Raw genomic sequence first — 22,113 nt, 5'->3', positions numbered from 1 at the left:
ACAGAATACCAATTACGAACAAGATTAACCTCCTTTTGATCCTCTTTCACAAAGCAAAGTTTAGGGCTACTTCTGTAAATTTCCTGCTTTTCCTAGCCTTGATTAAGTAAAACTGTCTGTAGCCAAAGTGAGAATTTAGGAATTCTTCTGGATAATAATTGCCCATTAGATGTAACAAACATTTAAACAAAATACATTAAAAATCCCTCTTTTGCAAGTTTAAATATTATGCTAGAGGAGTTGATACATAGTAGAAAAATTATTTTCCAGTTTACATATTATTTTGAAAGAATGTGTCTTTCATTTGAACAATGACATTCCCCTCCCTTCGCAAGCCTGGTCTTTCTTTCCCTAAAGGCTTAGTGCGTTGACTGCCACTACAGAAGCCTTTGGACTACATCCCATATTTTCACTGCTTGTTGATTAAGCAACTGCGTTTGACAGAGCTTTTCTGTCTTTTCTAGCTGTTCTGAAAAATCCTCATAATCAAATGGGAAGCAGGTGTTTGGGCTACATATTGCAAACAAATCTCAACAGCCAGAAGAACCAGATGTATGAGATGCTTGTGAGCAGATGAAAACATGATAATATTGGTGAATCAGGCAAACAGCTGTGAACCACATCCCAGTTTCCTAAAATATATATTTCTTTGTGTGTCAGAACTGTTACGTTCCCCGTTGAATCCTCTTACTACAAAAACATAGGCTTTAAGATGGATTTACACAGAAGCTAGCACACTGTGTGAGTGGGATGTTACGTTACTGTTTGCTTTCCTTTCTCCCTCTCAGGATCTTCCTTAAGGAGATAGAAAATTGCATTGAAAACCCCGACCTTCTTGCCCGATGCTTTTTGAAAAGAGTAAGTAAATCCTTTTGCAGGTCTGTATGAATATCTATGGTCTTATTGTACAGTACTTACAGATTTACTTCTATCCTTTCACTCTGATTGCTTTTGTGAATGACAGAAACTCACATAAGCAGATATTCCCAAATTAAGCCACAGTTAACAAGTGTGTATTCTGAAATCTGAACCTTTACCTGGTTTACTGATAGGAAGAGATCTATTACCAGTGTTTTACCAATGTATTTTAAGACCTGGTTAATAAAAAAACTCCAGTGATTCAAATGTTTAACATACTTTTCATATCAGACAAATCTATACCAGCAGTCTGATGGATCCCAGACACCACCCTACTGTAAACAAGCAGAGAACAGTATCACAGCAGATTGCTCTGAGTGCAGACAGTACATCCTGTTCCTGCCTTATCTTCTCTCTCTTTTCTCTGCACCATTCCAGAGACTTACTCCCCTAGAACTGGTCCAGCAGAGTCTGCCACCTTCCTTGCATGGTCAAACCCCACCAGCTCCATAAAGCTCTGTGAGGTTGATTCCTTTACTTGTTCACATAATTCAGCAACCCAGTGGGATTCTTCCCACTTGTATGAAGTGGTATTTGTTTAAAAGTAGGGTGAGCTTAGTTTATGAGAAAGCCCAAAGCCAACAGGCAGTGGTGGCTTTGGTCAGATGCATGTGTCTTTGCTTCCTGTGACTTTCAGTGCCTAAGTTCCACAACTCTCTCCTCCAAGAGCTCCCAGTCATGTCCCTCCCCCCCCACCCCCTCCAGTTGGCATGACTGTTAGCTCTGTTTCCTGTAACATAACAAAAGGTGCTTGTTTGTATAGCACTAATTCAGAGGCCCTACTAATAAGAAAAAACCTGTTTTGGTGGGTTGTTACCGTTTTCATAGTCTATAAAAACTGCTTGAATAAGACTCTGTGTTTTGGATGGGAAATGGAAGAGGCATGAGAAATAGGAAAATCCGTCCTCTTCACCGTAGTCAAAGGTACCTCCTGCTTCTACTGTATACATCTAGCATTTGCTGCTTTTCCAGGATATATGGTGAATCTTTTTTTAACAAGGTGTTGTATGAAATACAGACAGATTTGGATGAAACATACATACCCCAGTTGTCAGAGGTGTTGAGCACTGCCACATCTCTTAAGATTTCAGTGGTAATTATGAACATGTGATACTTCCAAAGGGTATGCCCCCAATTTACAAACAGGTCAGGCTGAAGATCATCGTATGAGTGTAAATGTGATTATAAGTCCACTGAATTATTTTCTGTTTAATGGTGAAGCATTTAGAGCTTGAGTAAATGACACTACTAAGGAATATGTTGTTATCCTAAGATTCAAATGCTGAGCAGGAAAATGTGGTGAAACCATTATGCAAAACAGGATAAACAGTCTTTGAAGAATGCAGATCTTTGAAATCCAAGAAGAAAAAGTAGTCTATATGTGCAAATATCCCTGGATTTGGAGCTAAAGATAAATTCTTGATACAGATTTGGTCATGTAATTCTGCAGAAAGTTCAAATTCCATGTTTAAATATTGTAGCTTATGTCTCTCTGTAAAAACAACTGTTGAGCCCAATTCTCCTCACTGTTCTACCAATATGAAATCAGCAGCACTAAAGCTATGGTTCACGTGTGAAGTGAAAGAAAATCAGTCCCTCTGTCACCTTTACTTATCAGTTTCTATGGCCTAGTCAAACAACAGTAAATCTATTGAATAAGAGGCTAAATCATGCATTTGCTTTCTCCCTATTTCAAATTTCGCGCTAAGAAGGTAAAAGCCTCTCTCTTGAGATGTCTCTGCTCACACAGTAGCACCTTTGATTCAAGAATTTACCCTTATGTTCTGTTTTTAGAAGAAGCCACATAAAGTCCAGAAATTCGTTGTTTCTGTTGGACAGCCTTTAGGAGGCACAAACAAAAGCCTGGTTGTGTGTTTGCGTTCCCCACGATTTGGCAGCTTTTTGCATCTTCCTGCTGAGCAGAGGCTTCTGGCTTGCCCTGTGAGTTATGACTGTGCCTGCTTTGGCATGAGGGGAACTGAAACGGCTGCTGTTCAAGGTGATGCCGAATTCTGGGAGGAAACTCGCATTGTTGCAGATTCACTTTTCTCTTTCTTCTTCTTTGTATGGGTGTAACCGTCCTGCCACAACATTGTGGTGGGCCTGTGATTAGAAACAGGCTGATTTTTAGATTCGTACTTGAAGAATATTACCCTGTCTGATCACACTGGGACTTTTCAGCCCGGATTCCAAAGCTGCTTGAAAGCGTCCTGAGAGCTGCAGCGGGACACCCTGGTGCCTGCTCCATTCCTTGCCAGTCATTCTGCTGCTGTGTCCCCACACACTCTCCCACCTCCACCAGTGCCACCTGGTCAGCTGTCAGCATGGATGTAAACCCTTTTTCTCAGGTGATGGCAGAAACAGTCTGTGGCGTCCCAGCCTATTTCTCTTCTCTGGCTTCTCTCCTGGAACCCAGTAGCAGAATCAGTTGGAAGATGAGACAGAAATACCCCTCTTGTCCTCCCTCCCACTTTGTCTGGCCTTGTTAGGACATGATCTTCATATGAACTAAATTAGAAGTAAGCCAGCTCAACTTTGCCCACATAGCAGCTATTATACCATCACCAAGAAGCCTGACATTGCTTAAAGCTCTGTGTGGCAAGGACTGTACTGAATGGGTCTTGCAGGATGGGTCTTCTAGTGCTTTATCAGCAACAAGCAGGACACTCCGGGCTGATCTGCTAAACGTGTGGCTGGGAAGAAGGATAGCTTACCAAACCAAGGTAAGAATGCCCAGGGAGAAACGAAAGGTGTGTCAGACTGCTTACCAGTATGTGCCAGGTGAGGTGCCTGACAGGAGTGACTCACTGTGGATTACCAGTGTTTACTTACTCATATTGCTAACCCTGGAAAAAGAATAATTTAATAGGAGCCAGCAGTTGGGGCACTTGGTCATTCAGGGAGAAGAAAGCTTTTAGAAAAGGAAGCTATCTGTGAAAGGACTGTAGCAGCTGACCAGAAACCTGTGAGTTGGATTCAAAGGGCTAAATTCTAATCTGAAGCAAAATTTATTTGTAAATCAGCAGTGAACAAAGATAATTGGAACTGTGCATATACAGCTGTGGTGGGTTGACCCTGGCTGGGTGCCAGGTGCCCACCAGAGCTGCTCTATCACTGCACTCCTCAGCAGGACAGGGGAGAGAAAAGATAATGAAAGGCTCGTGGGTCAAGATAAGGACAGGGAGAGATCACTCAGCAATTACCATCATGGGCAAAACAGGCTCAACCTGCAGAAATTAGCTTAATTTATTACCAACCAAACCAGAGTAGGATAATGAGAAATAAAAACTAAATCTTAAAAACACCTTTCCTCCACCCCTCCCTTCTCCTTGGGCTTAACTTTACTCCTGATTTTCTCTACCTCCTCCTCCCCATCGGTGCAGGGGGATGGGGAATGGGGTTTGCAGTCAGTTCATCACACACTATTTCTGCCACTCTTTCCTCCTCAGGAGGAGGACTCCTCACACTCTTCCCCTGCTCCAGTCTGGGGTCCCTTCCATGGTCTGCAGCTCTTCATGAACTGCTTCAGTGTGGGTTCCTTCCACGGGGTCCCAAGTCCTGCCAGCAAACCTGCTCCAGCGTGGGCTCCTCTCTCCACGGGACCACAGGTCCTGCCAGGAGCCTGCTCCAGTGTGGGGTTCCCATGGGGTCAGAGCCTCTTTCAGGCACCCACCTGCTGTGGTGTGGGGTCCTCCCTGGGCTGCAGGTGGGTCTCTGCTCCCCTGTGGAGCTCCCTGGGTGCAGGGCACAGCTGCCTCACCATGGGCTGCACCACGGGCTGCAGGGGAATCTGCTCTGGTCCCTGGAGCACCTCCTCCCCTTCCTTCTTCACTGACCTTGGTGTCTGCAGAGTTGTTTCTCTCACACATTCTCATTCTTCTCTCCCAGCTGCAATTGCTGCTGCACAGCTTTTTGTCCCCCTTCTTAAATATGAGAGGTGCTACCACCGTTGCTGGTGGCCTTGGCCAGCGGTGGGTCCGTCTTGGAGCCAGCTGGCATTGGCTCCATTGGACGCAGGGGAGGCTTCTAGCAGTTTCTCACAGAAGCCACCCCTGTAGCCGCCCTGCTACCAAAACCTTGCCATGCAAACCCAATACAGTCATGTGTGTGAAAGCTTACAAAGATCTCAGGATGCAAGTCACCATGGAAAGGAAAAGCATTACAGGAGAGATGAGCATGGTGTAAAAGTACCAGCAAGAATTCAGAACTTCTGGATATGAAAATAGAGATGTGTGGAACACTTAAGACTGGGATTTGAGTAATTAGACAATTCATTATTTCTTGGCATTTTAGAGTCTGATCCTAGTAACTTCACCAGGAATTTCCTATTCCTTACACTATTACAAAACTTAAAGTTGTATTTAAAAATGTATCTGCCTAAGCAGGTGTCACAGATTTAGGCAGCAGTAGATTGCATTGGCATAGGGTGGTTGCACTATGACAAATTACTATTAAATTGTTGATTATTGTACCTTTTCTTTAAATTTAGATTGGTACTTTTCTCTTACCCCTAATAGTGCTCTTGACTGTTGCTGTCTGTTCTTCTTGCACAGTCCAGTTAGGTTTCTGTGGGCCAGTTGTAAAGTTTGATTACACTTTATTATTTACCTCCTGCTAACTTCCCAAGGCAACATGTACAAACAATTCTATTTGTGTGAAGAAAACACTATGCTTATTTTGAAACAGCACCATTAATACTCTATTGAGTTGCAACGGAGTTTTTGGTATTGTGTAATCCTTAACACAGTAAGGTGTTACATGTCATATCTGTAATGCTTTCACATCTGATTCATCAGGGTGACACTAGTATAGGTCTATAGAGGAAGATAGCAGCAATACTGATTTCTTCTAGTAATTCTATACAAAAGAAGATGCTTTCCCTGCACCAAGAGTGTACAGGCACTGCCTACTGTGCTGAAAGCACAGAGGCAAGAGCCAGGAGTTCCCAAGGTTTATTTTTGGCACTGTCTTTGATTCACTGAAGTCACATCCACCAGGATAGGTGCAGACAAAGATGGGAAGCTCCCAGCCAGTCAGACACAGCCAGCCCTGCTCGGGAGCCTGTATGGCACTGCTCCATCGTCGCGTGGCTGCAGGGCTTCTGTGCCAACCCAGTGCACAGTTAGTGAGCTGAGGACCTGGCAGATAAATGTCTGTCTGTCTGTATCCACCCACAGAGCCTAGGGAGCTCAAAATACACCCCTCTGGGCTTTTATAGAGATTGCCTTTCTTTTCACTGGAGTCAGTGAGATTTTTGCCATAGACTTCAGTGAGAGCACCTGGAGCGTAATCAAAGGTAAATAGAGGTCAAGTGAATCCACCCATTTCTAATTGGGATAAACAGAGTTTAAATACTTCCCCTAGGACATCATCAAGATAAACTTGCTGTTTTTTAATTCATCTGTGTACTATTGAGACCCAATGCTATTTTCAAAGTGTTTTGCACATGCAAACCTTAGCTAAGTGGTGAGCATTGTAGCAATTACCAGTCTGTGCCAATATTGTTAACAAAGTTTATCTTTCTAATATTTTCAAACCATCTGTTCCTCTCCATGGAAGATAACTGTTTTGCAATTAGATTATGTGTCTTCCAGTCTGCAGTCTCCTTGCTCTGTACAAAAAGTGAGAAAAAAATCTCACTTTCAGGTGTATTTAACTTTACAGGAGTAAAAAGCAAGTTTGGTAGCTTCCATTTTTTTTTTATATGCAGAGTTATCCCCCTGTATTACTTACTTCATGTGTTAGGATGAAAGGTAAGAAAAAGAGTGACTCAAGGCAGATTCTCTGTGAATTCTTTTTTTCTTACCTTACTTAAACTCTCCTTTTCTTGCAGAAAGAGGACCTCCAAATATATGAAAAATACTGTCAGAACAAGCCAAGGTCTGAAGCTCTCTGGAGACAGTGTGGAGACAGCATCTTTTTTCAGGTGGAATTCCATTGCAGACTAGCAGTGCAAGGCTATCAAAGCTTGTTTTCCTTCTGTATTTCTTCTTTCTTTAGAAAACTTAGAGCAATATACAGACTTTTCTGCGTGCTTCTTATACTGATGGCAGGTGCTCTCCACAAGAGACTAGAGACTACCTACTACTCCTAGGTAGAGTAGCAGGTAGATTTCCTGGACAGGAGCCTAACTCTTCAGGCTATACCCAAAGCAAAGAAGTGCTGGCTTCCTTGCAAACCCCAGGTGATTGCGATCTCATAAGCAGGGCATGCCAGATTTCAACACGAAGTGGAACCTAAACACATTAGCTCTTGTTTAGATATATTTTCACTATGGCATAAGTAACCTAGAAACTCCTATGCAGATGGAACAAATTTCACTCTCAATTAGTTCACAAACATACAATCTTAATCTTAACAAATGATAATGATGTTGGTGTCTTCCCCGTGTTTCCAGAAACAATTGTATTTTTCTTTCCTGTTGTCTCTTACAGGAATGTCAGCGTAAATTGGATCATAAGCTCTCACTAGATGCTTATCTCTTAAAGCCAGTCCAGAGAATCACAAAGTACCAGTTGCTGTTAAAGGTAAGTTCTCCATAACAGTGCAAAGAATTCCAATGTATAGCTTGTTTTATTTACAGAATGACATATCAGCATTATTTGTTGAAGGATTACCTGGAAATAAATCCTCTCTCGCTTCTTCAACAAATACTTTGTAATGATAAGTTGTAAAATGGTAACAAACCGTCAAAGAAAGGACTTCTATTTCAGAATAAGTACATACTTGTATAATAAGCAGTAGCAGTATATTATTATTAACTATATATACTGTTATGTATATAAAGTAATATGTTTTATATAGTAAGTACTTTATTGTCTTTATTGTTTTATTTATCTTTAAACAGATATTGAATTTGGCTTTATTGGATCAGTATGTGGTCTTAGGGTTTGAAAACAGGAACTGATGCTTTAAATCCTGTCTCTGACATCTGTCCCTGTTTAACAAAACCGTTTCAGCTCTCTGAACCTGATGTTTTCCCGTGGTTGTGACTCAAACCTTTCAGAATAAGCCACTCCCCTTTGGTGCTTCCGTTTTAAAGACCCAGCTAGTAAGAAATCGTAACTCTTTCACGGGATGAATATGTGAACTTCCCTCTTGATTTGGTTGGAACTGTGATTGGTCCATGCTTGAAATTCTGGTCTGAACTGGGAAACAGGAAATATATGCTCTCAAAACAATGGCATTTTTTGAAGACAGTGGCTTAAATTTCTGTCTTCATCTCCTCAGTTCTTAAAAAAAGTATTTACTGACTTTCCTTATGGGAAGGTCATGAAGGTGAATTACATGCTATTGTCAAGCCTCTGGACTTAATGTTGTGTTGTGTACTGTCATGAAATTTAGCATGAAATTTGCAATTAAGATTTTAGGCTGCAATTTTGTTTGCTAATAGCTACCATGGCACTGGTCAAATTGTTCCAGTTTAAACCATGAGAATCTGGCTGGCCATTCACTTGTGCAGTATTTCTGTGACCTGTTTATTGACTTTACACAAAACTGTAGAATCCAAATATTGAAGGGGGATATTAACAAGGATGCAACTTCACTGATTCCAGTAGATTTACATCAACATAATCCAGAAGTAAATTTGGCTCTATTTCTTGAAACTATTCTGTGAGAAGGGAGAAAATGTCAAGGTCTTCAGAAGAGCAAGAGTAAACCAGATTCTACTTTTAATTTGAAATGTGACTGTAAATAAAACCAAGATTAGATCAAGGAGTAAAATTCTCAGGCAAAACAGGTTGCAGCCATTGGGGTTGAAGCTGGTCAGACCAGTTTTGTACTTAGCAACAACACATTGGCACGACATTTCCTTCGTCAGGGCTTATGAGATCTGTGAAGATGGTGGACTCTTTCCCTGGCAGTAGGAGCATTTAAAGTGTAGGAAGAGGGGAGTCAGTGAAAAATTGGTAACAAACATGTGCCTAAGAAGCTGTGTGCCTTGAGTGATGGGCAGATTATTTTTAATTTCTGGATCACAATTATTGCAACCCTCTAGTTTCAATCAGTTTAGCTAATATTATAAAGCAGCATGACCATTATACAGAGAGCAGGGATCCATCCTCATCCTAGAAATTGTGTAATAGGTACTATAGGAATGCATCTTGCTTTTACCTTCTAAGCCCTGGTCACCTAAGCACTTGAGGAGAGACTGTTGCTGTTTAGGGTTTGCAAGAATTACCTTTTTGCAGCCCTGTTTTATGGGAACACAAGTGCCTCAGCTTTTGTATTAAATGATTTCCAAACTCAAAATGTGGCTCAAAATTATATGCCTGAATGAAAACTATGCCAATGGCCACCCCTGCTGAAGGGGTCTAATTCTTACTATAATAAAGAGTAGTAAAGTTAGTAGAGTCTTGATTCATTCCTAGGTATGTTTCTGGAGCATAGTTTCTGTTGACATTGTATTCAGTATAAGGAAACAAAACTAAACTCACATACAGTACAGTTCTTAGTGAGGTGCTATTATTATAAGAAGTTATTTCTTAGTTTCTTCACAGCTTGCATTTCTGAAATGAAAATTGCATCCAGCCAAACACTTCTTTAACTCCACCAGTAGATATATAGGGCAGGGACAAGTCAATAATGATGAAAAAAATGGTTATTTGATTATGAATTCTGTCACTGGAAGTATTATCTAATTAGCAACCAATAAACATTCTTTCAGCTGATTTTTGATGCTTGGAATCTGCATCATTTATGACAGGTCACTTATGTGATCAGTTATCTTACTATTTTTGATTACAGTCATGTTACTTTTTTTGTTTAATGGTAGGAATCCTGATTGGCTTTGGTTTCAAATTCTATTGTGTAGTCTTGGGATCTTCCAGCTTCTTTGAGATTCCTGTCTTCTCAAGACTGTACCAACCATATGTGGGTTTGTATCTGTTAAGATTTTCTTCCCTAGATCCTTTTAGCAGAGATACAGAGTCTGATTCTGATCTCAGGTGGATACTCATTGGCAGCAACTGCTTTATATACAATACAGCGAGGAAAAAACAATCTGTGCATCTGAATCAGGTTCAGGGCTGCTCTGTAGGCAGAAGAGCAAGAGACAAGGCAGTTAATTTAATTTAAAATGAAGATTTTAGTGTCTTTCAGGATTTGCATTGATTATAATCATTGGTTACAAGAAGAGAATTAAGTCCTGAGCTATGACTAGAACTTTTCAAGCAAAAGACACATATAGAAATAAGAAAACTCATCCTTGTAAGGAACTGTACTGGGCTACGTAAGTAGTTGGCCCTAAATATTTTTAACTCTAAACAGGATCTCTGAATGTGAAGTGATTACAGAAACTGAGCCCTCAGAAGGTTTTGTTTGTTTATTTGCTTTGGGTACATGCCTCTTAACTTGTCCAGAACTTTGTCTCTTTTTCCTTGTGCAAAGATTGGAGAATGGAATAACTTCCCTTATTTCAAGAAGAATATAAGGTTTGATGAATTTTTGTTAGATGTCAGCATTGATCTTCAAAATTACTATCTCTCAAAAAAGGTTTTCAAATTTGCAAATGTGGATCTGTAGATGGTAGTGGAAAGGCAGAGAATAAGAGGTGGGAAAGATTTATAGTAATCTGGTCTATTTCAACGCCCAAAAAATTAACAGCTGAAAAACCTGTCTTATAGATTAAAGAAGTCTCATTTAATTTAAGGAAGAGACATTTGTGAGATGATTTGACCATAAGTCTAGAAGCATTTTCACAGGAAGTGGCTTCTTCCCATGCAGAAGTTCTTTATCTGACCAGAGCTTGCTAAGACGTGAGAAGTAGAACATCAAACCTGCCAAATTCAGTCTAGAATTTAATTTATATTTTTAATAGTGGTAATACCTTGTGGAACAAATTGCAAAGGGAAATGGTGACTTTTCTAACACCTGAAATCATTATATTAAGATTGAGTTTCTTTTCTAGCAGATGTAGAGTAAAAAAACCTCTGGATGTAATTCTGTGACATGCAAGAAGTACATTGTAAATATGTCAGAATGGTCCTGTCTCATCTTAAATGAACCCATAAAACTTGAAAAATGTCCAAAAGGTCAAAATGTACATCCTCAGTAACAACCCTGGTGAACGTCTTGTTTGGTTTCAGTTTTTTTCGTTTCTTTTTTTTTTTTTTCCCCCCCCCTATAGTTCAGCTACTTTGTCTATGCAGTGCAAATTTCAGGGAGGATTGTCTTATGGTGGGTTCTGGTATAAGAAGTTTTCAAGTCGTTTTCATATCTTTTTTTAATCAGGAAATGCTGAAGTGCAGCAAGAACTCAGAGGGTACCGCTGAACTGGAAGAAGCCCTGGCCACAATGTTGGATATCATCAAATCAGTAAATGACTCCATGCACCAGATAGCAATCACAGGATATGAGGTATTATTTGCTCTTGCTCTTACTCTGGTCTTGACCCATGCAATGTTCCTCTCATCACTACTCGTGCTGTGCCCGTGGCTGCTAAGCTTTGCAGGAGCCTGTGCTGTGTTCTTGAAGGATGCTACTCAGTAGCATGTTGTGGTGACTAAAAATACATGTCAACATGCCTGTCATGAGGAGGTGGGGCTGTGAATGTGGGGAGGAAGTGGGACAAACGCGGTCCTTCTGAGTAATCACACCCAAAACTCATTTTGCAGGTGAGAGGCAGCAAGTGTGACAGACACAACTTAAGAAATTTCCTGAAACTTTGTGACCGCTATGCAACTCAAGTCTTTCCAAATCTTTTGCACTTAGGGAGGAAAATTAGGCTTCCATTTGAAGTGGGTAATAGAATCCATCCCAGAGACTGGTAAACTCATTATCTGAAACATGAAATAACAAGCACAGTGCAAATCAAAGGCCACAAATGTATGTATCTCTGCTGAAACTCCATTGAAGTCATATGACTTTCCAGAACTAGTGTTGCCTACATAAAATGAGCCTTTAAGTGAGAAGTGGAAGTGATTGACACATAAAGGAGAAACACGCCTCGCAAAATGAGGCCTGAGGGTGATGTGGTTGCCCATTTTGAAATAACTGCAGGATGAAAGTGTCAAGAAAAAACAATATACTGAGAAGCTGTGTTCAAATAATTATTAGATCAGAGTAACAGGGTTTAGTTTGGACACCAGAAAAACAGTATTTTATGCAAAATGTGACTTCCCAAGAAAGTGCTGGCGTCTATACTGACTGTGTCTGGGTGGGAAGAGTTATTCTGTGTCTTGTAGGATGGAGTGGCTTCAGGAGTTTTAATTTCTGTAGTTTTCTGTGCAAGCACATCTACATCTGGTAGCTGAGGAAACCATGCCCTCTGTCAGCATTATTTTATAAATTAATTTAGCTGCTTGCTCGGCTGTATGTTATAGATCACTGCTGTACACAGTTGGAGATGCTCCTGTGGATTGTGCATTACATCTGAAATGAGAATGAGTTGTTACCCTGCAGTAGCTGTACTGGGTTGAATGTGAAGCAGTGGCCACCTTGTTCTATTAGTAAACACACAGATGAGCTGTAGTGCCTGTGGATCAGAGAAACACCACAGGTCCTAAGCATAATTTAGGTCTCCCAAACCTGTCAAGCTTAAGTAAAGCTGGCCTTCTGCACAGCTATGAGCTATGCCCATCATGAACTGATCAGTGGGGTCTTGTGCTATATGTCTTTGCACCAAGAGCTGGGTTTAGACTAAGAATCTAGCATGAAGTTTTCCTGCTTAGTTTAGATTAGCAGTATCTTTCTGATATGATTTCCATCTAATTTTCAGTTTTTCCAAGTTTTTTCAATGTAGGAGAAGCCTACTATTTTCAGATTTGTTGGCTGAACAGGAATAGTTCATGCTTTTTAATTTCTCAGACATAGAAGGTGAAATCCAGCATCTGACTGTTTCAACCACTGAAAGTTCTTAAAGAATTCTTTAGTAATATCTCTCCTGCTGTAGCAGAAATGCTATATATTTTTGAATCTTCACTGAACAAATCTTAACTTCGGTAACACAAAGGAAAACACTGGTCTTAAAATGAAATATTTTATACTGGTGTAATTGGATGTTAAAAGTATTCTCAGCTATACATTTTATTTAAATATAGAGAGACAAGCCAATAGCTTAAAGTGACTCCCTACGGATGATGATTCGTCCAAATATGTTTAAACTGCTACTGATAAAAACCGTTGAGACCTCTAAAGCTCAATGGTAAAATAATTTTAATTCTGTATGGTTTATTCCTTTTTGTATTTCTTGAGAATGAAAACAAACCTGGTTCACTTTAGTAGTCAGTTTTCCTTTTAGTTTTCCTACTCTTGGCAAGCTGTTTTGTTTTATTTAAAGCCAACAGCAAAACTTGAGTTCACTTTCCCATCACAGTAGACAAACTTTCCCTTCTAGCACTTTTGTTTTGTGAAAACTTTTTCCTGGAGCAGTATAAATGAACATCAAGACATCTCTGCTGCTTTCAGGTTTCTACAGACTTTCTTTTATGGACTTTCTAGAGACAGGTGCCTTTGTCCTGGTGCCACTGTTCTCAGTACTCAGGGTGGTTTTTCTTGATGTGACCTTTTGAATTACTGGTTACTGTGACAGCCTGCTGGCTCCTCCTGGGGTTTCCAGCAACTGCTGCACAAACTGGTAACTTGCACATTGCTGAACATGTTACCTTGTTCAACAGTTTCTCTTTTGAAACAATCGGGTCTTCATTTGTATTTGCAGGAAAGATAAGGCTTTTTCTGCATGTTTTTGTTTGGTTTGAGTCCATTTGGTTTCAGTAGTGAGTCTTTTACAGCCTTCTTGGTGTCAGGAGAAAAGGCTTGTGAAAGCTTCTCTAAACCATTCTGGTTATGGCTAATTCTGAGTGTCTCGGAGATTCATTTTAGAAAGACTCTTTAAAGCCTAGATATTATTATTGCAGACTTGAACCAGTCAACATGGGCATGGGAAGCTCGTGGATACAGCATGTCTTTTACTTCCCCAGTTTCCACTGTTTCTGATTCATCCCTGAAGAGAAAGTTAGCTGTCTTTCTGTGTTTCCCAGTTTAAATGTATGTAGTTACAGAAATTTTACAAAAATTTGTTTTTAAACACTTCTGTAAGGGATGGGCAGAAAGAGCTTCTCCAAGAAAGGTAACATGTTATCCTGAGCAGAGGAGATCTATCCAGATTCCTATCCGTATAAATGTTGAGGTTATTCTTTTGCCTATTCCTTACTTTCAAATCTCAGAGTAGTTTTGTGCTCAGGAATTCAACAGAACATTCTGCTCCTTCTCAGCTTCTACTTTTGAATTTGCCAGCCTTCCATGAAATGCCAGATATAGCTCCAAGGACTAGATTTTTGTCTCTGTTTTGTTAGCTGAACCAAAAGATATGACAAAGTGGAACATGGCTTCTGTGTAGCCTGATGCTGACAGCATTCCTGAGATGGTCTGTTACATGATTATTAAATGGGGTGAAAGTGTGAAAGAGGATAAAGCCAATAATTTCTTCTCCCTGTTCCACCTGTCCCAGGTGCTCAGCTGTGATGCCAAATAAACACCTCCCATAGTTCATCTTGTGGAGTCTTTCCCACACAGGTATGATAGAAATACTTGCCTAGGACACCTTTCAGAGAAGGGTATTATGCCAGCAGAAAAGCAGGTTTTGTGGCAGCTGATGAACACTCCTAATTGCATAGGATATGCTGCTTCTTGGACGTGTGTGCATGCAGACTTGAGGAACTGAACTCTTGTGTTAGAAATTGCTAACATTTAAGTTTGGAGTTGGTTTTGGGTTTTTTTTATTTTTAGGCAAAGACACAAAAAAAGTAAAGCTTGGAGAGCAGAAGTTTTAGAGACGTTTCCTACTATCATCCCACCATTTGTATACAATCTGGTCTGGGTAGTTTGTCCATGAGTTAAGCAGCACTTAAGCCATTCATATGTATCTCTCATCTTCCATAAACATGAGATACAGTGTATTGTTCTAACAGGGAATAAATATGTGGGATAGTGATCAAATCCTCCATTTTAAATAAAGTTCCTTTAGGACAAAATATTGCTGTCCACTAGCACAAGTTACCAGAGTGTCCTCCTCTCTCTTCGCTGCCCACACTGAAAAGAGAGTCCAGGGCTTGTGGACTAATATTCAAAGTCTTTTGTGAGATTGCTGCAGACTGCCGTCCCTGTCCATCCTCTTTCTCTCTGCAGCGGTACCCTCCTGCTTCACTTGCCATAATCCCAATCCTAGATCCAAGATTGAAGAGACAGACCTATCGCAAAAGTTGAACTGATCTTCTGGATCTCAGTGCCGTATCAAACAGTGCCTGGAGTGACAGGAGCCTCTCACCATTGTCAGAACTATGTAGAAAATATGTTTGTTTGTTTGTTTTATTTAGCTGTACATCTCATCAATATGCTTTCCACAGGCTTGCAGTTTACACCCCCACGCACATATAAATACAAACACACACAGTCCTGTATGCACAAATAAAAAATCTAACTCTATATATTAGAGATGAGAGACTATTATAGAAATTACTGAGGTTTTTTGAATGCTCTGGAGAGTCTAATAATACTCTGATATGGTGTGAAAAGGTACCTAATCAAACCCTGATTCTGCAGTTGTGCTGAGGGTAGAGGATGGGGAGTGAGAGGGAGAACAGCTTGCAATCTGTAGTTTAAGAAATGAGACATTCCCACTTGGAGACATCATCTTCACCTTATAATCAACAGAACTACAAATGCTGAAAATAAGTACTTTAATAATGCACTGAGCTTATTCCCTCAAAGCACTCCTAGAAAAACTTGCTGCTGTGATAATTATGTTTATCATTATTTGTTGAAGCCCATTACCATATAGATGTTGCCATGTTTTCTATCCACACATTACTACACTCTTTAGTACTATTAATACTTGGAAATAGTGCTATAAATACTTGTGCTGGTGGCATCTGAGCCAAATACTTATATCAGTTGAAGTATTTACCCATCAACAGTCTTCAGACAAGGGCTTTAAGTTAGAAAAGTCTGGTTTCTGCTTAGTTTCACTCTCCCTTAGGTACTTTTATGGCTCCTTGGTGCACTTGCTCCCTCTTTGCCCAGGGCTGTGCAGCATTGCATAGTTTGCAGATGGTGAGCTGAGAAACTACTGACAAAGCTTTTAAGGACTATTTTGCAATGGGAGGGAATTACACACCTACATACCTTTAGACACCAATCTGTGTCTTCAGACATCTAAGCGTCTTTCAAGTTTTTGCCCAGGGATAGAAGAAGCTGGTAGCAGAGCAGAACTGAACCCAGATCTTTCAGAGCCAAGGCCTTTGCCTGGATATCTGGACTGCACTGGGCTTTCATACTGCCTTGGAGTCAGGAGTCTTGAAACTCAGTTCTTGTCAGAAGATGCTTCCTCTGAAGTCATCAAAGGGTAGAGCCTGTGTGTCAGATCCAAAGAGGTCCTGAGACACACCTTACACACTAACTGTGGATGGGGAGACAATCTGGGAATTATGGACATGGAAAACAAGGGGTGAATGGTTATATGAAGAAACCACACAGGTTTAGCAAGGAGACATGTGCAGATGGGATTACAGTGGTAACATGTCCACTCTCCAACAGAAGAGATACTGAGACACGTGCCTCTGCCTGAAAGCTTAAACACCACTAGGGGAAGGAACAGTGCCTGGGATTACCCTAGTCTGAATGTGATGTAGGCTCTCTTTTTCTTGCTTGCTAGGGGGATGTCAGTGAGCTTGGAAAACTGTTGATGCAAGGTTCCTTCAATGTGTGGACTGACCACAAGAAGGGGCACAACAAGGTGAAGGACTTGGCTAGATTCAAACCAATGCAGAGACATCTCTTCCTCTATACAAAGATGCTACTTTTCTGCAAGAAACGGGAGGAGAACACAGATGGCCATGAGAAGACAGCTTCATACAGCTTTAAAAATTCATTAAAGGTAATAAATGTGGTAATGGTGGGGGAGAGAAATAAACCTGGTGTTCTCACAACACAGGGATGTTTCCATGTGGAGACCTGAAGAAGGTACATGCATCTGGAGCTATCTTGCACTCCTGAGTAAATGAAAGCTCCTATTAATTTTGATCTGAAGACAGACCCACCCACATGTCCTGCAACTCCAGATGTGAGCCTTGGTTTTGCAACTCAATACAAATGGGCACCTTGTGTGTTTTTGCCCAGTGTCCCACAAAGAGAAGCAAGACTGAATGGACCCAGATCTCTCATTGTTCTGCCTATAAGCATCCTCCAAGTTCAGTTCTACTGTGGGTTTTACTATTGACACCAGTTGAGCAGATATATTCTGTGACAACAGTAGCTACAGATGAATCACAGTGCAGTAGGAGCGTCCTTTTATTTGCAAGACTGACATTTCCAGATATGAGTCAGGACATTTTCTGTTAAGATGACATTCATAGGTAGGCCAAATTTTTCCTTTAAGCACATTGGTGTGACACTTGTGATTTCAGACAACTAACATGGGTCATCATGCTGCAAATTTATTACAGAGTAACCAGACAAGAATTGTAATAGAACCTGGTTCAAGGAGCGAACCAATTCATATGAATGTTTTAAATTTCTTTCTGTGGAGATAGCAGGAATGATGACATAATCAATGCTGTTTAAATCTTCAAATCTAATGCTGAGGCAAATCAGAACAAGGGGGATGAACAAATACAGAAAAAAGATGGGAAGCTGGTAAGTATAGCAGCAATTGGACCTCAAAATTGTGGTTAAGAATCAATCATTTAAGAAATCTAGAATTATTTTCCTCAGTTCCTTGTTTGTCTTGCCTAGTTAGGCACTTAGCTCCTTGCTCACCAATTTTTTTAATTTTCCTGAAACTCTATCAAACTTTTTGTGTTGTCTGGATTTGCAGATGAGTCATTAAATCTCACAAAGCCCTGTTCCATCCCTCTTCCTCTCTCACCTCAAAAGGTCAGAGATGGCAAGTTGAAAATACTATCTTCCTCAAACTGAAAATTTGTATAGGTGGACAAGAGCCAGGGTAGGGTTGAAAACTGACCCACAGTTCAAGCAAAAAAAAGCAAAGAGGATTAACTCATGATCAGACATTAGCTTGTGTTACTTTTGAGCACTTAAATTTTTAAAAAAAATTTTTCCTATAACAATCAAAAATATGAATGATAAATTAGATGTTGAGAAATAACATGTTCTGAATTTTACTTTTAATGACTCCTTAAGGCACAGAAGTGAATGCAGCCTTTTAAAAATAGTTCTCAGAGGATAAAGAGTTTAAAGACTATTGACATTTTCCAGATTACAGCTGCTTCTTTTCTATTTTGAAACAGATGAGCACTGTGGGCATTACAGAAAATGTAAAAGGGGATAACAAGAAATTTGAGATCTGGTATAATGGCAGAGAAGAGGTCTACATCATTCAGGTAACAACAATCCTTTTTTTTTTTTCTTCCGAGGACTATACTTCCTTTCAATTGACTTGTTTTTAGGAAAGTTTTCAGTTTCATGACTTTCACTGTCCTGTACACTCAAGAAACAACAGCCATTGGAAGCTTCATTGTTGTATTAGCACTGAAATTACGAATTTATCATTGTGAAAATGGTTATGATTTTGGGTAAAAGGCAAAACAAAGTAGTGGAAAATTACTTGGAATGCTGGACAGAAAAGCAAGGACAGGACCTTAGATTGATGGTAACTTTTCCATCTTGAAGAGCATCCTCTTCTTTGAGCAAAGCTGGCCACAATGCTCCATTCCTTGGGAAAATTGAGAGCAAATGTAGGTCAGGGCAGCCAAGTGATGGGCAGCATACTTTGACTAGATCTGCTTTGCTTTTTCCTCTTGTGTTCTCAGGCATCTTCTGTTGAGCTGAAAAACACTTGGATTTCAGAGATTCGCAAAGTCCTGACAGGACAACTGGAAGCGTGTAGAGGTAGGGGACACAAAGTGAGATCTGGTAATGTTGCTTTCCTTCTGTAGCTGTGTGTGACAACGTGGAGCTGGGATGAGTTACGGTCCTGTCCAGTACTACCAGTGAGATCAGTAAGAACAGATCTATGCGATGATGAGTTGGGTGGTTGCAGCATTGCTGGGATTTAAACCCTTGTCCTGATCAAAGAAAATTTCTTAGAACTTTTGAAATGGCATGAATAATTGTTCCATTCACAGTTAGCCCAAGGAACATGGTTTTCCTCTGTTCTCCCTCTCAAGCCGCAACCCTAGAAACATCCATTTATATCAGCATGTGAGGAGACGGGGTCCAGTGTTCACTCTGCATGTTGTCACAAGACCTGACACAAAAGATCTCCTTCCACATACATGACCTGACACAGCAACTGTTTCTCTCTGTCCTATTGTTTGTTTTGCTTTGTTGGGTTTTTTGAGGGGTTTTATTTTAAATCTAGTCACCCACCCTATGTTTTAAATGTCAGTCAGTTATCCCATTTTTTGTCTTGGTGACCTCCTTGTAAAACACAATTAATGACATTTCCCTCTCTCACAGAGATGTCACTATGAAGATGATTTGTGACGTGCTCAGTCATGAATGATTGAAGCCTCATAAGTACCTAAAATAACAACACCCTTTTTTATGTAAGATATTGAACCCAAGACAGACAAAATTCAGTTAGGTTATTCCAGATAGTAAGAGAACATAGTGATGAAAGCTATCTGAGATACTCTTCTGTTTATGAAAAAGAATGTACAGAGTTCTAAAAGCCATTTTTCAGGCTCTCTCAGGAAAAAAAACATAGCTCTGTCCAATATAGACTTTTGCTGGGCCATGGCATTGCTTCTCACCTTGACCTGTCATTTTCTGCTTCTCTCATACACACACCTCTCATTAAAGCAATGCCAGCAAAGCCTCTCCACCCACATCCTTCAGGTTCCTAAGCAGACTTTGTCCTAGACGGAAACGTGTGCCTGAGCTTTAACTTTAGATGTCACCTTTATTTTAATTGTCTGTTTCACAAAGACAATGAGTTCTTACAACCTCCTTAAGTGGAGGGAAACAACTATGCACATTAGCCTCAGCAATTTAATCCAACCCATAACAATATACTGATTTACAATGCTTATCACTCAGGTATTTTGTTACTACTATTCTTGTCTTCATCCTTTTTCCTTTTTATTCTGAATTTCACTGTGGCCAGTTCAGAAACTGCTGAGGAAAGAACTCAAGATTTTTATCAGTACAGTTTCAGGACTTGATCTAGGGACTCTGTGGTTTGTAATATTTACTTCTGAAACATAAAAACTGGCTTTACTTAAGCTACCACAGAAAAGTAGTTTATGGAGAAAATGTATGTTTTTAACAGGATAGAGTGCTAATCCTCCATGTGTGTTTCTAGGCAAAGAAAATGAAGCTTGTATGTCACACAGATGAGCATTTGTGAAATCTTTGTAGCATATAAGACCTATATGCTAGAGTTACTATGCATTTTCCAGAGAAAACTATGCAGGAATCAAGACTAAAAGTTTTAAAAAACATTTTTATTTTTATATTCTTTATTGTTTTGTCTTAAGATCATAGGATCCTAGAATATTTTAGGTTTCAAGGGACCTTGGGACATCATAGTCCAATGTCCTGTCAAAGCAGAGTCAGTTACTGGTCAAACTCAAGACTTTCTTCATTCTGGTCTTGAGAACATACAAGGATGACTTTCATCCTAGTCTATGAGCAAAGTCAAGCTTTCCTTCATTGTGAATCCAGCAGAAGAGCAGTCAGAGGGTAAAAATTGTATCTTATATGCTATTGCAACTCTTCCCATTGCCTTTTCCCAACTGATGACATGAATCAAAGCCCTTATTACAGTACTGATGCCAGGAGGAAAATGCTTTGTCCTGTGGTTTTAATCTGTTTGCAATGACTGATCAAAGAAGAGGTCTTAATTCATGCTTAATCCAAGACTGGATATTTCTCCAACTGTGCATTGTAATGAGAGAAGGAAGAGGGATACATTTGTTTGTCTGGGCTGTTTCTAATGACTGTTGTTAGGAGTTGCACAGGGGGTTGGAATGTTGGAAGAAACCAGCTGAGATGACTGAGTGAGTAAAGGGCAAGGAAGGTGGCCAGAGATGTGTGATAAATAGTTTAACATATAGGTCATTAGCGTCCAAACACTTAGTGTATATATACCTTCTATTGTATACTGCAATGAGCATGGAATACTAACAAGGCTTTGGGTAACACCTTGATCCATCGATCCCAAAGAGCATAATTGTCTCTTGAAGGCAAAGGAATTATGGATGCAGCTTAAGGGATTTGTGCCAGCCTGTGAATCAGTTGCCAAAACCAGGAATGGAGCTACTTCTGACGCCCCATGCAGAGTGCTCCTTTCTCCCAGCGTTCCCACCCACAAAAGGCTTTAGGTTTCTTTCAGTGCTGCCCCTGTCCCTTTGTTCTCCTTTCATTGACAGGAGCTTCATCTTCTTCCAGAGTGAAATAGCTCTAGGATCTCAGCAGCTCCTTCCATTGCTTCCTCACTTCTCAGTGTCTTGACTCTCCTGGTCCTGAAAACCAGGTTGTCAGCGTCTTTCTTATCATCTTTCTCCACTCAGCAGTTACTGGGCATAGGTATGAATGAGTCTGCAGCTGTGCAAAAAGAGCGAACAAGTGGCATCTGAATAACATTTTATTATTGCTGTTTGTCCAGGATGTTAAGCAAAAGAATTCTTCAGAGGGATGGGGATATATTCTACTAGATGGCTGCATGTGTAAAAGGACCGATGGATGTGTGTTGCTAATCCAGAAAAAGTTGTGAGCCACAAAACTTGTATTCTGGAAAAAATGCCAATATGTCCATTCTCTAGATCCATATTGTGCAGTGAGCTAGGAAGAAGTACAGAGGAAAGAGAAGGTAGTAGGGAAAGAAATTTCTTCTGCACTGAAAAAATATGGGTAAAAGAGCTGTTTGGGTGAGCTAAGTTTTCAGCTCTTGTTTAAGATCACCACATGACTTTCTCTTCTCGCAGCAGAAGTCAAAATCTCTCCTCTCCTACTTCTCTCTCTCTCTCCCACCTTCTATGCAAACAAGGAAGCAACTTATACAATTTGGAGCAATTTGTTTTTACATTTTCTTTAACAGAAGCAAGTCAACTGCACCAAAGAATCACTGAGAGTGTATACCATGCACCAATGGATTCCTCCAATGCAAGCAGGTAACTGCAGTTATCATAGCATATCAGGGCCATGTTTTGTCTTGCCTTTGTGGTTTTGCAGTACATAAATTCTTCATTTTCTGTGTTTAGCTTCCTGAGTATGAACTTACTCGATTATCTA

The 22,113-nt window shown here is 40.2% G+C and overlaps 1 protein-coding gene across 11 annotated transcripts in view; it reads left to right on the top strand.

Moving 5' to 3' along the window:
• Positions 1-22,113, top strand: part of MCF2L2 (MCF.2 cell line derived transforming sequence-like 2) — a 187,060-nt gene that overhangs the window by 140,007 nt on the left and 24,940 nt on the right. For all 11 annotated transcript variants that reach the window (XM_074878598.1, XM_074878596.1, XM_074878601.1 and 8 more), the window contains 8 exons: positions 789-858; positions 6,752-6,844; positions 7,353-7,445; positions 11,152-11,277; positions 16,571-16,792; positions 18,165-18,257; positions 18,687-18,765; positions 21,920-21,992. In XM_074878598.1, the coding sequence (XP_074734699.1) occupies positions 789-858; positions 6,752-6,844; positions 7,353-7,445; positions 11,152-11,277; positions 16,571-16,792; positions 18,165-18,257; positions 18,687-18,765; positions 21,920-21,992 (849 nt within the window). The remainder of the gene's footprint in view (positions 1-788; positions 859-6,751; positions 6,845-7,352; positions 7,446-11,151; positions 11,278-16,570; positions 16,793-18,164; positions 18,258-18,686; positions 18,766-21,919; positions 21,993-22,113) is intronic.

The sequence above is a fragment of the Strix uralensis genome, chromosome 9 (genome assembly GCF_047716275.1).
Source record: "Strix uralensis isolate ZFMK-TIS-50842 chromosome 9, bStrUra1, whole genome shotgun sequence".
NCBI lineage: Eukaryota > Metazoa > Chordata > Aves > Strigiformes > Strigidae > Strix > Strix uralensis.
Note: the sequence above shows the minus strand (reverse complement) of the source record. Positions and strands in the feature narration are given on the sequence as shown.